The sequence below is a fragment of the Pocillopora damicornis genome, chromosome 1, assembly GCF_964200805.1.
Source record: "Pocillopora damicornis chromosome 1, jaPocDami1.2, whole genome shotgun sequence".
In the NCBI taxonomy this organism is placed as follows: Eukaryota; Metazoa; Cnidaria; class Anthozoa; order Scleractinia; family Pocilloporidae; genus Pocillopora; species Pocillopora damicornis.
Window position 1 is genome coordinate 29,968,166 of NC_142670.1, and position 15,266 is coordinate 29,983,431.

The 15,266-nt window shown below is 36.6% G+C and overlaps 1 protein-coding gene across 1 annotated transcript; it reads left to right on the top strand.

Annotated features, from left to right (window-relative positions):
• The first annotated feature begins 9,072 nt into the window (after window positions 1-9,072).
• LOC149053224 (beta-1 adrenergic receptor-like) lies at window positions 9,073-14,518 on the top strand. The gene is made up of 2 exons (XM_089182560.1): window positions 9,073-9,783; window positions 14,189-14,518. The coding sequence occupies exons 1-2, from the start codon at window positions 9,073-9,075 to the stop codon at window positions 14,516-14,518; spliced, it is 1,041 nt and encodes a 346-aa protein (XP_089038686.1).
• Window positions 14,519-15,266: the final 748 nt, after the last annotated feature.

The window sequence follows — 15,266 nt, forward strand, 5'->3', positions numbered from 1 at the left end:
GCCCGTGGACAAGACCCTTTAACTTTGACATAAAAAATTATCACGAAATTAATTTTGCCTCTGAACTTAAGGTTGAATCAAATTTGATGTTCGTAATATAAAAAAGAGCCCTTCGTGAAAGGTAAAACCGCCAATTTGTTAAAGCGGGTTACCATGACGTCATTTTTATCCGCACGTGCGAAGAGATAAGTGGAACGTTCACCGCGCGTGGTAAAGATACGTTTTCGAGACAGAAATTCTGGTATTTCATAGATATATATATATATATATGTATATATCATAAAACCTTAGACAAGTGGGCGACGAAAACAGCTGAGTTCTTTCCGACAGTTTCCAATGAGACATAGGTTTGAAGATGAAGTACCTCTACGCCTTGAATGATCTCAGTTTCACGGGCATCATAATTAAAATTAGTGGAGTGGAGATTGTTGATAAGCAATCGAATTATTTTCATGTGTGGAGACTAGGAAATAAAATGCCTCCCTTTTTCCAAGAAATAAATTCATTCAAGCATACAGACGTATCCGGTTACCTCGACAGGAAAGAGAACTTTAATAAAACGTCCAGTAATCGTAACTTTAGTTCATCTTTAATACCCATAATCTGATTATTAATTTCATATTTCCAGACGCTGAGACACTCGAGATCTCTCTCTCCCTCGGCCAAAATGTGACTAAATACATTTTTGACAAAATAGAAGAAATTGCTTATATCATTTTCTTTTTAGTAAAAATAACTAAAAGTAGCACACTGCATCGAATTACACATGTGTGAAGCATATTTTCTCAGAAATATGTCTCGAGTTCATTTGAATCTAGTTTGTATGTTTTCATCCCCGTCGTGTTGGGTCTAACGGTCATCATATGTGTCTGTAACATCGCCATCTGGAGAAATTTTCAACGCGAGAGAGTTGCCACACAGCATCGAAATGGAGCTTCGCGAAACAGACGCTTAACAAAGACCCTCCTTCTAATGTCCACACTGGCTTTAGTATGTTGGCTTCCCTTAATCATCTTGAACATATTAATCAATATGACTAAGACATCAATACCACGTAAGTTTTATTTAATGGTGAACATTCTAAATTATTCTAACTCTTTTGTCAACCCGATTGTGTATGTATTCAGAATTCCTGAGTTTCAGCAAGCGCTGCGTTCTTGCTGTACGAAGAGGAAACCAGCCGTTAAGATGGTAAAAATCGAAAGACGAGACCAAAACATTGCACCCAGAACGTCAGACATAGAACTAAGAATATTACGAAACGATCCCAGTCACTAGTCAATGGCCATCTTACGGACCGTGCCCTCAAGAGTGTGAAATAACAAATAAGATAGAATAAGGACCGCACAGCTGTAACTGCTGTAACTAAAGTTTAAAAATATTATTTTACCATTTGTTATAAGGAGAACGATCGCCTGTTTAGCCAAATGCAATTTAAAACATATTTCAAGAACACCGAATGCACAAGACACCTGCACTGGCGGTAACTCAGCCCGTAGACAAGACGCTTTAATTTTGACATAAAAAAAGTATCACGAAATAATTTTTTCCTCTGAACTTAAGGCCGAGTCAGAATTGATGTTCGTAATATAAAAACAGCCCTTCGTGAAAAGTTACTAAGAGATCATTTTTATCTGCACGTGCGAAGAGAAATTCTGGTATTTCATCGATATCCATATTACAAAACTTTGTGTAAATGGGCGATGAAAACAGCTAAGTTCTTTCCGACAGTTTCCAATCAGACAAAGGTTTGAAAATTAAGTACCTCTACGCCTTAAATGATGTCAGTTTCATGGGCATGATAACGAAAACTAGTGGAGTGGAAATTGTTGATAAGCAATCGTTTTTTTCATGTGTGATGACTAGGAAATAAAATGTCACTTATTTTAATATATAAATTCATTCAAGCACACAGTTGTATCCGGTTATCTCGACAGGAATGAGAACTCTAATAAAACGTCCAGTAATCGTAACTTTAGTTCGTCTATCATGAACCTATAATCTAATAATTAATTTCATATTTCCAGACCCTGAGGCACTCGAGATCTCTCCCTCGGCTAAAATGTGACTAAATACATTTTTGACAGATCAACCGACGAAAGGGGAAATGGTTTATATCATAAAATAATAACTGAAAATAGTATACTGCATAGAATTACAGATGCGGGAACCACATTTTCTCTGAAAGGATAAAAACGCCGTTTTTTTCAAAAAACATTGAGGAATATTTTCTCTACTTGCCAGGAAATGGTGACGGTTTTAAGGGTTAGGTAATTTGGAGACTGATGACTAACGAAGAGTCTTAAGGAAAAACGAACCTGACGAGAGTGTTAAAGTGTGTAGCTCCGAGTGTGTTAATAAAAAATACGTGAGCAGCTGTTACAATTTGATGAAATGACATGACGCTAAAAGGACACTGAATTCATGAGGTATTCAAATAAAATGTGCTGTCGATGACGGTAAAGAGATCACGAAATTATCACGACCACCACATATGGAAAAAAAATCTCCAAAAATTGATCGATTGAGGAAAAAACCTGTGACTGACCCTCTGCGAGAAGATGTTACTGTAATTCCGTGTCGCGAGCTGCTTTCCTCTATTTCTTTTAGAATATCGTGTCATCCTCGGAAAAGAACAAGGAAAATCGAGAAAGGGAAAAAATTATCAGATACGCAAACGGAAGAAGACCCATCAAATCTTCGACATAAGCATTCCTCCAGAGTACGAGCTGTCTCTCCTTTTCGGTCCAGTCTGTCGCGCGAGTCCAAAAAAGTGAAAAAAAAAAAAAAAAAAAAAAAAAAAGAAAGAAAGAAAGAAAATAAAGAAACAAAAACGCTTGTCGCGGAATGACAAAATTCGTAATTTTTTCGACAACGTCGGCAATGAAATAGAAATCAAAGGGCTCTTTGATCCTGCTCATTCATGTCACGGCTTAAGTTTGTATTGCTCTATTGGACTTTTTGAACATAGATACAGTTGAATTACTTATGGAATAAAATAAATGTTTTCTTTTATTTGTGATGGGAACCGAAAAAAGGCGGTGTGGGATGGGCAGAGATCATTAGGCAGACAGTGTCCTTTTTCTTGGTATGTGTGTATTTGTGGGGCGGAGGGTGGCCTGGGTTTGACATAATCAGGCATCAAATGTTGCTCTTTTACGTTCATTTCAACTATTGTGAAATATTCCTTGCCTGTTTCTTGACATCTTTTGTTTTGAACAAAGCGGCCATTGCATTTGGTTATTAACAAAGCGGCTACAATCATTCTTAATAGAATTTTAAGCCTTCATATCGTCTGATTTTCACATATTAATTGTTGCGTAGTCACCAAACAGATGGGAGATAAGGCCACCAGAAAAGTAAAGAAGTGGCTAGTCACGAAAGCAACGCTTCGCTTTTCCCTACAAAAATTCGCCGGTTCTTCATGTAAGCCAATCACCAGTCATCAAACAGATGGGAGATAAAACCACAAGAAAAGGAACAAATGGCCAGTCACCAAAGCAACGCTACGCTTTGCCCTATAACAATTCGCTGATTCCTCTTGTAAGCCAATAACAATATAAGGCACATATGTGAAAATCAGTATGTGTACACCCCTAAATGTTGTATTTTAAGTCGAAGGAACAGTTAGTCTCGGTCCGCATTTTTGTCAACAAAATGAACACATATCGGTTGAAAGGACCACATGCAAAGCTGTCTATTGCTTCTCGAATATCGCGCGTGTTAAATATTCAGTAGTGACATCTCATTTACATCTACATCTATTTTTATTAAGTTGGTAAATTCTGTTCAGACATCACACCAACCAACTCGTGCGCAAAGTGAGAAGACTATATGATGACTTGAAATTATATTAAGAACGATTGTGATCGAAAAACGGGCAAGGAATATTCCACAATAGTGCAGGCAGCCTGACAATAGTGCAAATAATCGTGAAAGATGATCGCGGGAAAGCGCGATTGCGTGTTGCTCGGTAAGTTGTAAAATGACATGTTATCAAGTATCAAACGAAAAAACAGTATAAATTCTCAGTCTGCATTTTTTTACCCAGTCTGCAGTCTGCAGTCTGCATTTTTTTACCCAGTCTGCAGTCTGCAGTCTGCATTTTGTACCCGGTCTGCATTTTGTACAGACCGGACTGGTATTGCTGTTTTTGTTCGAAATAAAAGTAAATGAAGTAAGCAGAGATTATTTTTTTAGAATTGTGATTTTATAACCCAATATCTCTTTATCAAGAAGCAAGAAACACAAGTCGAGTCTAATCATTTGAAAAATTCTGTCACAAAAAATTTATCCACGGTGACATTTCTTACGTTTTTTGTTAACGCATAAAGATATGTGGGGAAAACATTGCCCTTAGAACTCAACCTACAGTATCGCCGCCATCTTAACAATAACGCAAACAAATATTTAAATTCTGATAACGCGTTTTCTTACTCAAGTCAGTTCGCTGGAAAGAAAACCTTCTTCTTTACCATGGTTTACAAAGGTCTCTTGTTTACATATTTTCTCTTTTTCTCGGCTCCATAAATTGACTACCTTGAATAACACATGACTCTATCTTTTGTACGAGTATTTACTAAGTGAAGCCGTCTATCTAATACACCAATCATGAAATTGCACATTCTTCACACAAGGATTGTAAATTTCTCTCTCTCTTTGCTGTAGCCTCTTTAAAATGAACGGTGAAGGATGACTGTTGACTACAAAATTAAACATTGAACATTGCATTGAGGGACATGTGTCTGGAGAAAATTATCCGGATCATTTAACAACTATTATATCTCATTGTGAGAAGGTAACGCCCGAGTTGGATTGTGACGAAATTTGAGGCAGGCAAGAAATTTTTAAAAAACTTAACAAGCAACTTATGAACATGGCGTTTTTTGATTTGTTGTTGGGACCCTTCTTAGTACCCTTTCACACTTACTAGGTTGAACATGTCTATCAGCTTTGGACAGCAAAATACAGCTTTTATATTATGGTCTTCAGATGTATGAATGCCATTTTTGTGTTAGGCTCATATCTATCTGCAGCCATTATATCTTGTGAGAGATTTAATGCTGTTTATTGGCCTTTTAACGACAATTACTGTCCACCAAAACATTACGCATCGTCATTTTTATACTTTGGACATTCGTTGCCTTTTTGTCTAAAATATTAACTTTGCTATTGTTGTTTACTTCATTTGAATCTACTTTGTATGTCACTGTAGCTGTTCTGTTAGGTCTAACAATCTTCATATGTGTCTGTAGCATCGGGATATGGATAAAATTTCAACGCAAAATTGTTTTCTCAAAGTATCAAAACAAAGCTTCGCGAAGCAGACCCCCAACAAAGACCCTACTTTTTGTTTCTATACTGGCTTTTACTATAGGTTGTCTTCCCTTAATCACCTTGAACGTTCTCATCGATTTAAGAGAGACATCGATAGCATGGAAGTTTTAGGACATGGTAAACATTCTAAATTATTTTAACTCTTTCGTCAATCCAGCTGTGTATGCAATTAGAATTCCTAAGGTTCAGCAAGCGCTTTGTTCTTGCCGTAAAAGAGGAGAGCAGCCATTGAGACGGAACAGATCGAAAGAAGAAATCGAACGGTTGCACTTAGAACGCCATTGATAACACTAAGAATATTACGAGTCGATTCAACTCGCCTATGAGAAGAGTTTGAAAGGGGAAGATTTTCAATCAGCTGACACTGGAGAACCCTCGGCATCGAAACTAATTAGTGAGATACATTAGAAGTAGAAGTCATATCGATGGAGTTTTGTCTGGAAATACGATAGTTTCTTACCTATTTGTTAGCATTTCGTTTGAATTTCATGCAGGGATTAACATATGCTGTTTCATTTATGCTTTCGGAGTATGATATCTTACCATGCTACCAACGAATAACAATCTTTAGTATTATAATTTAGCCCTAATATTATTACTCAAATAATACCCCTTTGGACCTTCTTAATCGTCTGCAACTGGAAAGGGCGCCTTCAAAGCTCCTAAAGATCCTTTTTCAAAGAAACGAAATCGAATTAAGAGGACTGTTCACTGCTCCAAAAAGCAAAACTTTTTCCTCCGAACTGTAAGCTGACCTAAGCCAAAAAAGTGTTTGCAATAAAATATAAAAACGCTTCTTGGAAAAAAACTACCATTTTGATGAGCCGGTGCCATGACGACAGGTTTCTTCATGTCTGAAAAGAGAAATACTAAGGTGATTCGCGCGGTGAAGATATCCTGTTTTCGAAACAAAATAAATACTGGAATTCATCAATATCTTTACAGAATAATACATGGGCGCACGTACATGTGGAATTTCTCTTCGAGTGTTCAACTCGATAGATCCCGAGTGAGCGCAGCAAACTTGTAAGATTTCGAGTTGAACAAGAGAGGAGAAATTCCATATCTACTGGCAACAATGTCTTTTTTTGTTTATTATATTAACACAATGGCCCTTTCCTGACAAGAGAAGTCTACTACGAATTTATTGATAAATGAAAAAGAAAAAAAATAGCATCCACGTCCCCTAAAAAAAGTGGTAAAGTGTGTTGGCCATAAGGTTTAAAAAGAAAAATGTGTTGAATCAATACAAAACCAAACAGTGGGCGTAACTTTCAATTTTCAAAATTCTTAGTGTTTAACTTCTTCCCCTTTTAGGATATTTTAAAAGTTAACGTCTGTAGGCGATACAGTATTGTAGCTGCCATAATCCGAAAAAAATACACAAACGTTTTCGACAAACGATCTTAAACTGAGAATGGTTAAGGGTTTATCGTTCATTCATCAACAGGACAAATTGGCGCAAAAGGTGAGTGACATCAGCTGCTGATTGGCAATATTAATCACACGTGAAAAAGTATCGAATTTTTTCGCGAGTGTTGTTAAGGCTTTTCTCCATAACACAGCAGTTTATATGATAAATATATTTTTTCACGTGTGCTTGATATCGCTAATCAGTTGCTGACACGTCACTCACCTTTCGCACCACTCGGTCAGGTTTGAACGGCAAAGCCTTCACGATTCTCAATTCAAGGTAGTTTGTTGGGACTTCCTCAGATGATGGCGGCTAGATCATTGAAAAATCCGTATTGCTCACAGGCAGTGACGTTCAAACTCTCCAAGAAAGTGAAGAAAACCAATATACGAAAAGAAAAACCCAAAGTTACATATTCGGTGGCTTTGGTTATGGCATTTCTCGCGGCTAACAATGAAAATCGACAGCTGGAGGATTTGCCGCAGGCCGACTTTGGCCGTTTTCCTGAAAGACTTCTTCTGTCGGTAAGGACAAAGTCAATAAATGGAGTTTTATAAATTGAAAATTACGCCCATTGTTGTTTTTGTATTCATGATTCAACGCATATTTCCATGTTGAGCATTAGCGCCAACGCACTGTACGATCGGCGGATTCTTTTATTTTCGTTCACTAATGAAGTCGGCTTTTCTTGTCACTAAAGGGCTATCGATTGTGTTTGGAATTTCTCTCCTCGCGTTTACCTCGACATCTCATTCGTTCACTGCGCTCATTCGTGAGCTATTGAGTTGATCACTCGAAGAGAAATTCCATATCTACGCGCGCCATGTATTATTCTCTACACTTATTTTGCAGTTTGAAAACGTATTATATATGTATATATATATATATATCTTTTGTTTCTCATCCTAAAGGTGATGAACGACACAAGTGTAATTCAAATTAAACGAAAAATACCTTTTTTGTTATCGTTTGAGAGTCACTGTGCATGTTAACTTTGATTTCAAGGGTGAATTTTAAGTAAATTGGCAAACGAGCAAATTAAAATAAAGCCGCCGGTTTATTATCTTTTCGTTCATCAATTCCCGTTCCTCACAATGCCTGCCACATAGAGCTATACTTTGTCGAGAGTAAAAGTGACAGATCAATAGCGCGGCAGTTAAAAATGTCGATTTCAACAATATCACACACGCCCAGCAAGAATTGAAAAACTCGACAACAGTAAGTTGCTTTCTAAAGTCCAGCTTCTTTTACTATTTGAGTACGTACTGAATAATCCCACCAGCTACCTAACCCTTTAACTTCCAATATCTCATTAAGTAAATCTCCTTACTATCTGCCATACAATTCCTATGATGCCAATTTGGGGAATTTGGTATTGGATCAACTAATAATCCTCAATTGACATTTTATTTTATTCTCATCACTTCTATGCTTGCTATTGTATTGATATTGTAAGAAGAAATTCTCTCTTAGTCACGCATGGGAAGTAAAGGGTTAAGAGAACTGGAACAATATTTGACAACTTCAAATGGAAGCTGTTATTAGCACTAGTTTGGCTGAGCGGAGTAGTGTTTCAGAGCTTGGTTTTTTAAAAGTACGTTGATCAAAAAAAATGTTTGAGGGACAGAATGGCAAATGACACTAAAAAGAGATGTAATGTCCACAATGAAAAGAAGTTTGTCTTGGCCAAGGAAATTAAAGTCACGAAAAATTTCAAGTGCGTGTTGGCTGTCTTTAATGTATGATGGTAAAGTTTTGACGATAGGAGTCATAAATGTACTTAACTCTACATTATAATTTCTAAGTATTTCTCTCTCTAATTGTTGTGACTCGTTTATTAATTTCAACGACGTATAATGACTGTTTGATGCAAAATTAAACAGTGCATCTAGCCGCATGTGTCTAGAACTAATTATCCTGAAGTGTTATTACACCTTTCGTCTATCACTAATGAAGATCATCTCTCGTTAAGAAAAGACAACTTCCTAGTCTGCTATTGTAGAGACTTTGAGTCACACAATAAATTTGTTAAAACCTTAACAAGCGTAAAACTGTGCAATTCTTGCTATTTCAACGAGAAAATGCATGAACAGCTGTTACGTTTTTTGATAAACAGCCATTTTCTTGACGGTTTTAATTGAACCTGAAATGTCTTGTCTACCTGCATCGCATGACTCCTTGAATGCAATTACCACGAAATAAACATAACTTTTCAGCTGCTGTTGTTTGGTGTTGTTGCAAAAGGTTGAGTTCCTCTCCACTGAAACAACGCGTTTTATTCCGAAAAAACATACCATAATTCATTTAGTCATAAGTTTATAATGATTGACTCGTTGGCAGGGAACAAAACCTTGGAGAATGCGTCTTCATTCACAAGAAGTCTTCCTTCCAAATCAGAAGGTATCGCACTGTGCAGCGCTCTTATTTTATCTTCTGTCCTAATCACTGCAGGAAACTTGCTCGCTCTGGTTCTCTTTGCTATTACCAAACCACTTCGTAGGAAAAGTTTATTCCTAGTTATGAATATGGCGTTTGCTGATTTGATGTTAGGAGCCTTCACTCTGCCCTTTTACATTTTCTTTGTCGGGAGATACTATCAGCTTTGGACAGCGAAATATGACTTTGACAACAGGGCCTATCAAATATTTTACACAAGTTTCGATACCATGTTTTTGTTTGGCTCGTATATGTCTGCAGCCTTTATTTCCTGTGAGAGATTTTATGCCGTATTTTGGCCCTTTAGACACCGTTCATTATCCACCAGAATATACCGCGTCGTCATTTTCTTACTTTGGACATTTGCTGTCTTGGTGTCTACATTAATAACTTTGTTGCATTTCTTAAGTTCATCTGAATCTAGTTTGTATGCCTCTGTCCCCGTTCTGTTGGGTCTAACAGTCGTCATATGTGTCTGTAACATCGCCATCTGGAGAAATTTTCAACACGAGAGTGTTGACTCACAGCATCGAAATGGAGCTTCGCGAAACAGACGCTTGACAAAGGCCCTGCTTCTGGTGTCCATATTGGCTTTATTACACTGTAAAATGAAAAGAGCCAAATTGACCCCAAAAGCCAAATTGGCCCCAATTTCTCGAGGGCCAGTTTGGCCCATCAAGGTTCGTTTTGGACTATTTGAGCCAAAACGGGCGTGACAAGTACCATTTCGACCCCTCCAAAATCTGAATTGGCCCCTATGAATTCTACTTTGGAACTTTTTCTCAATTTGGCCCTTCCAAGACCCAAGTAGGATTGACCAATTTGGCCCCAACGAGGTGCAATTTTTGAAAAAAAAAAGAAAATATAAAAATAATTTTCTTTTTTCGATCATATTTCGTTCCCTATACTATTCCTTATAAAGTGTTCAAATTTTCAACGGTTCCTCTCGTAACTGAACACCGAGTCACACAACGAATTAATCGTTGGCTTTTTCTCGAGACGTGAGCGTGAGCTGGCTGTGATGGCATTAGTCGAACCTAGACCACGTGCGTCGGAAACAATAATGAATTATAGCAGCGAATTCGTCACTGAAGAGGCTGTTTTTTGGCCACAGTCGCATGGAATGAGACTTAAGAAAGGAAAGGTAGGCAAAAGAAATTTCTTAACAACGTATTTTACTGCAACTTTACATTCACAAACTTGACCGCTCCATTGATCTTTGTTCGTATCTTATCTCGCAGAAAAAGACGGTTGCGATGGCCAAGATCTCCTTGCGGTCGCCCAAGATGCAGACGTACCAAGGCACTACATCCCTATTATAAAAGAGCGTCTAAAGCTCAAGAAATTGATTGCAATGAACGCTGAACCTAGAGATGACACGAGTTCTTCGTCGGTACGATAATTAATTTTCCCACCAGAGAATTTGACGCATGAATGGTTCGCTTCTTCTCCCGAGTCTTGTTGAGTCTCAGCGGTTTCGCAACTAAAGTCACGTGATCAAATTTTGGCGCCGAGAGATAGAGACGGTTACAGTTCGAATACTGCATTTGCACAAGATGGATTTAACTTATTTCAAGATTCTCTGATTTTAGGATCTCTCACTCTGAATTCTTAATCTTTTTCTTGAAAAGATGAACTGATATTTTTATGTCTATGTCTTTGTTTGCATCCACTTAAGCTGATTTTTTGGCCCTCACTCTTTCAGCGTGCAGAATCAAGTCCTTCGAGTAAGACGGTTCAAACGTCGATTGATGATTCAGAAAACATCAGCGATTATGAAAATTTAGAGGTGACATTGGCACCGAAAGAAATGGGTAAATCAATATTATAAATCGCTCAAGGATCTCTGTTTTACGGACGAGGCGACAGAACTGAACACTGTCTAAGTAAGTTATTGTATATTAAACTTAGCAGGATGGTGAAGAGTACATTATCGATTACTTTCTTTCGATTATATCCTAAAGGAAAACACACAAGGTGCCAGTTGGTCAGTTAAAGATGACAAATCTCGGGGATTGCACCTACAAAAATGGCGAGATTTGCTTTATTTTTATTGAAATATATTAGATATGTATTTACTTGCACCATACATAAAACAAAGTAAACCCAATTTTTAAATCTGGTAAATTAAAAAATTAGTGAATTGATAGGATGTTATCAGACAGTTTAATTTTTTTGAAAACAAATATTTACCTACAGGTTCCTCCTGAATGGCTTTCGAAATTCCAACTACCATCGAGGGTAAGAAACTTTTCTTTGTTTTGTTTTTTAAGTCTACAAGCAATCCTTATTTATTCATGAATACTGAACTAAAACTGAAGTGCATAGATGTATGATTTCTTTTCTTGATAAGTACATATACAGTTTGGTGAAAATACATTGTTGATGATCACCATTATTGTGTTTTTACTTCTTATGCACAGTTTGCTTACAAATTATTTGCAACTTTGTAGTTGCAAAAATTTACTGTTCTCCGACAACAAATTAATTTGCTCATTTGTTTGTTTTTTTGTACAGTTCTCTGCCTCAGTAGAGTTGGATACCCAGAAGGGATATCTCATCAGCAGCCTAAAGTACTCTGAGCAACAGTGGATTGCAAAAAAAAAATTATTCCAGAGTATCCTTGTATGGTTAGCAGGATACTAGACTAAGTTGACTAGGAAACTGAATGGATTGGTATGGTCTAAAAATCTATTGCTTCACCTCTTCTGCTTGCAGTGAAGAGAGACAATTTTGTGGTGCTGAATCTCTTGCCTTAAAATAAAAAGTTGCAAAATAATCACTCTCACCTTTTAAGTTCATGACCTTTGTTCTTGTGTGTTTGTCATCACATGCATTTAATGAAGTTGTGACCATTTTGGAGGTACAAGTCCAAAAAACTGCTACTTTGGTACTAAGATTAACAGCTAAAATTTCTGAGCCCATTTGCCAATGAAGTCCAGATACAAAGGTTCAAGTACTTTGGGGTTGTATTAATTTTGCCTTTTTGTTTAGTTTTTTTGATTTTGCAATTTTTTAAAATATTCCTGTTGTCAAACCATTAGATAAATATTGGACATAGAATAGCTGATTTTTTTCAGATATTTTGGGAGTCATACATTAGTTTTTCAAGTCTTGAATGGGAGACAAATTACACACATTGAGCTAAACTTCCACTTCCATTTCTGGTGTTTTAGCTTATAGTTTTAGAAAAACAATATATATATACATATATATATATATATATATATATATATATATATATATATACATATATATATATATACATACATACATACATATATATATATATATATATATATATAATTTGCACAATGGAGAATGTGCTTCCGTTTTCAACGCTTTATTCAAGACCCTATATATATATATATATATATATATATATAAGAGGGTCTTTAATAAAGCGTTGAAAACGGAAGCACATTCTCCATTGTACAAATTATATATATATATATATATATATATATATATATATATATATATATATATGTAACTGTGGGGGTAGAGTCTACCTTGGCATAAAGTGCTCAATGCTGTGGTAGTAGAGCTAAGTATACATAAGTTAAAGAATTAAAGAGGACACATCAATTCTCTGTGACTCTGAATTTCGCACCTAAGCGCTTGTCAGACAGAACTTTTTTGTCTGACAAGCACTTAGGCACAAAACTCAGTCACAGAGAATTGATGCATCGTCTTTAATTCTTTAACTTAAGTGTGTATATATATATATTCTTTTTTTCTGGCTACAGGCACTTTTTGCACTTTGGCTTGGTTTTAATGTGGTTGTAAAACTTGTTTTTATTGCATAGAGTAGCTGATGTTGATTCAGCAATCAGAGATTATGTCCAGCATAAATTTTAATTGTTGGAGATCTTCAATACATCAATCACCTGAATATAGTAACAGAGGGAAGTGTAATTTGTCACTTCTCATGAGAAAAGATTCTCGATGCTCTCATTGGGTTACTTGGCTTATTTATATTTTCTTACAATCGGTCAAAGGCAATTTTGACTTTTTTTAGAGCAAGCATTGCTTGAAATTGGGTACAGGCAGACTCTTGTCGCTGTTTCCTCTATTTTCAATGACTTGGCAAATGCCTGCGGTAGTACTTGCTGATAGTTTATATTTTGATAATATCTAGAGTAGTAATATGAGTGCATGTATTCTCACATCCACTGGAAGAATACTCTTTGCTGCTCTAAGGCTCTTTTTTTTTCATATGCACAAATCAAACAAGGTCTATATTCTTGTGCAGGAACTGGACCATTTGTTGCCTCTGTCTTATTTTGATAATTTTCTGTACTTTAAATCAGTCTTAATAAGCTGCTTTACATTACCACATTTGCTAAGTCATTGAAAAGGGAAGCTTTACTCACAAGTGTCTCTTGGGTGTAATTTCTTGCAATGCTTGCACTGTTAAGAAGTATACTGATTTAGGGGAGAGATCTATTTTAGAAAATGGTTGAATTAATGTTAAATATGTATGTATGTTATATTCTTTCACATGATGTTTCAAAGTTTGTCTGTTTTATACCACAATTAAGATTCTTAATAACTGTAAAATCAGGTAGCATAAAAGGTTTTTACATAAACAATATCTAGAAGCTAATAAATGAGTGTTTGAAAGATAAAGTATGTGGTGTATTTTCATTATTTGAATGTAAGGGGGAAAATCAGCATGGAGAGGAAAGAGCCCTCTACTTCTGAAGTGGCCCACATTGGAGCTGAATTGGCTCTTTTTAAAGGGGCCATTTGTGAGAGGGCTGAAATTTTGGGGGCTGTTTTGGCCCCTATAAATTTCAAAGTGGCCCCTGTATTTTTCAAATTCACCCTTCACATGGTCCAATTTGGCCCCTACAACGGGGTCAATTCAGCCCCAAAATTGGTGCCAAAAACAGCCCCATTTCAATGGGGCTGAATTGACCCTAAGCGAGTGCCAAACTGGACTCACTCGTTTTGGCCCCATTTTTGGGGCCAAATCAGCTCTTTTAATTTTACAGTGTATGTTGGCTTCCCTTAATTATCTTGAACATATTAATTTACTTAACTAAGACATCAATACCATCTAAGTTTTATCATATGGTGAACGTTCTAAATTATTCTAACTCTTTTGTCAATCCGATTGTGTATGTATTTAGAATTACTGAGTTTCAGCAAGCGCTGCGTTCTTGCTGTACGAAGAGGAGACCAGCCATTAAGATGGTGAAAACCGAAAGACGAAACCGAAAAGTTGCACTCAGAACGCCAGACATAGAACTAAGAATATTACGAAACGACCCCAATCGCCTGCAAGTTGAGGTTGAAAGAGAATATATGGAAACTAAGTTATAGTCAGCTGAGATAAGAGGACCTTCCGCGTTGTTACTGAGTAGTGACATCCATAGGAGGAAGGAGCCATAAATGTGGAGTATTGTAAGAAAATAGGATAACGTTCTTAGATTTTCAAGTTTTTACTTCACAGAGCCCTGTTGTTCCGTAGAGTTGCTTTTTGCAGCAGAAGTTCATATTAGTTAAGTCTGAATTTCATCCAGTAATTCATCTACTGTTTTATTTATCCTATGTGAGCAAAATATCCTGTCATTTTATGAAAAAATAAACTCTTCATGCATATAGAAGTTCTAACTCTCAAGTTATCGCTCAAATTCACACACCTATACTTTTAAGGTTGTCAGAACATGTCAATGGCCATCTTACGGGCCGCGCCCTCAAAAAATAGGATAGAATAAAGAGCGTACAGCTGTAACTTCTTCCAAGCTTAAATCAAGTAAAGTTTTAGCATGTTATTTTGCCATTGATTATAGGGAGAACGATCGCCTGTTTAGATCGAAAACAACTTAAAACATATTCAAGAACACTGAATGCGCAAGGCACCTGCACGGTAACTCAGCCCCGGCCCGTAGTCAAGAAACTTTAATTTTGACATAAAAAAATATCAGGAAATAATTACTACCTCTGAATGTAAGGTTGAATCAGACTTGATGTTCGCAAAATAAAAACAGCCCTTCATGGAAAGTAAACCGCCATTTTGATAAAGCAGGTTGCCATGACGTGATTTTTTATCTGTACGTGCTAAGAGAAA

Coding starts and splice junctions, on each gene's coding strand:
- LOC149053224 (XM_089182560.1), top strand. CDS start 9,073: ATGATTGACTCGTTGGCAGGGAACAAAACCTTGGAGAATGCGTCTTCA. Junction 9,784..14,188: donor TGGTGTCCATATTGGCTTTA/TTACACTGTAAA, acceptor TAATTTTACAGT/GTATGTTGGCTTCCCTTAAT.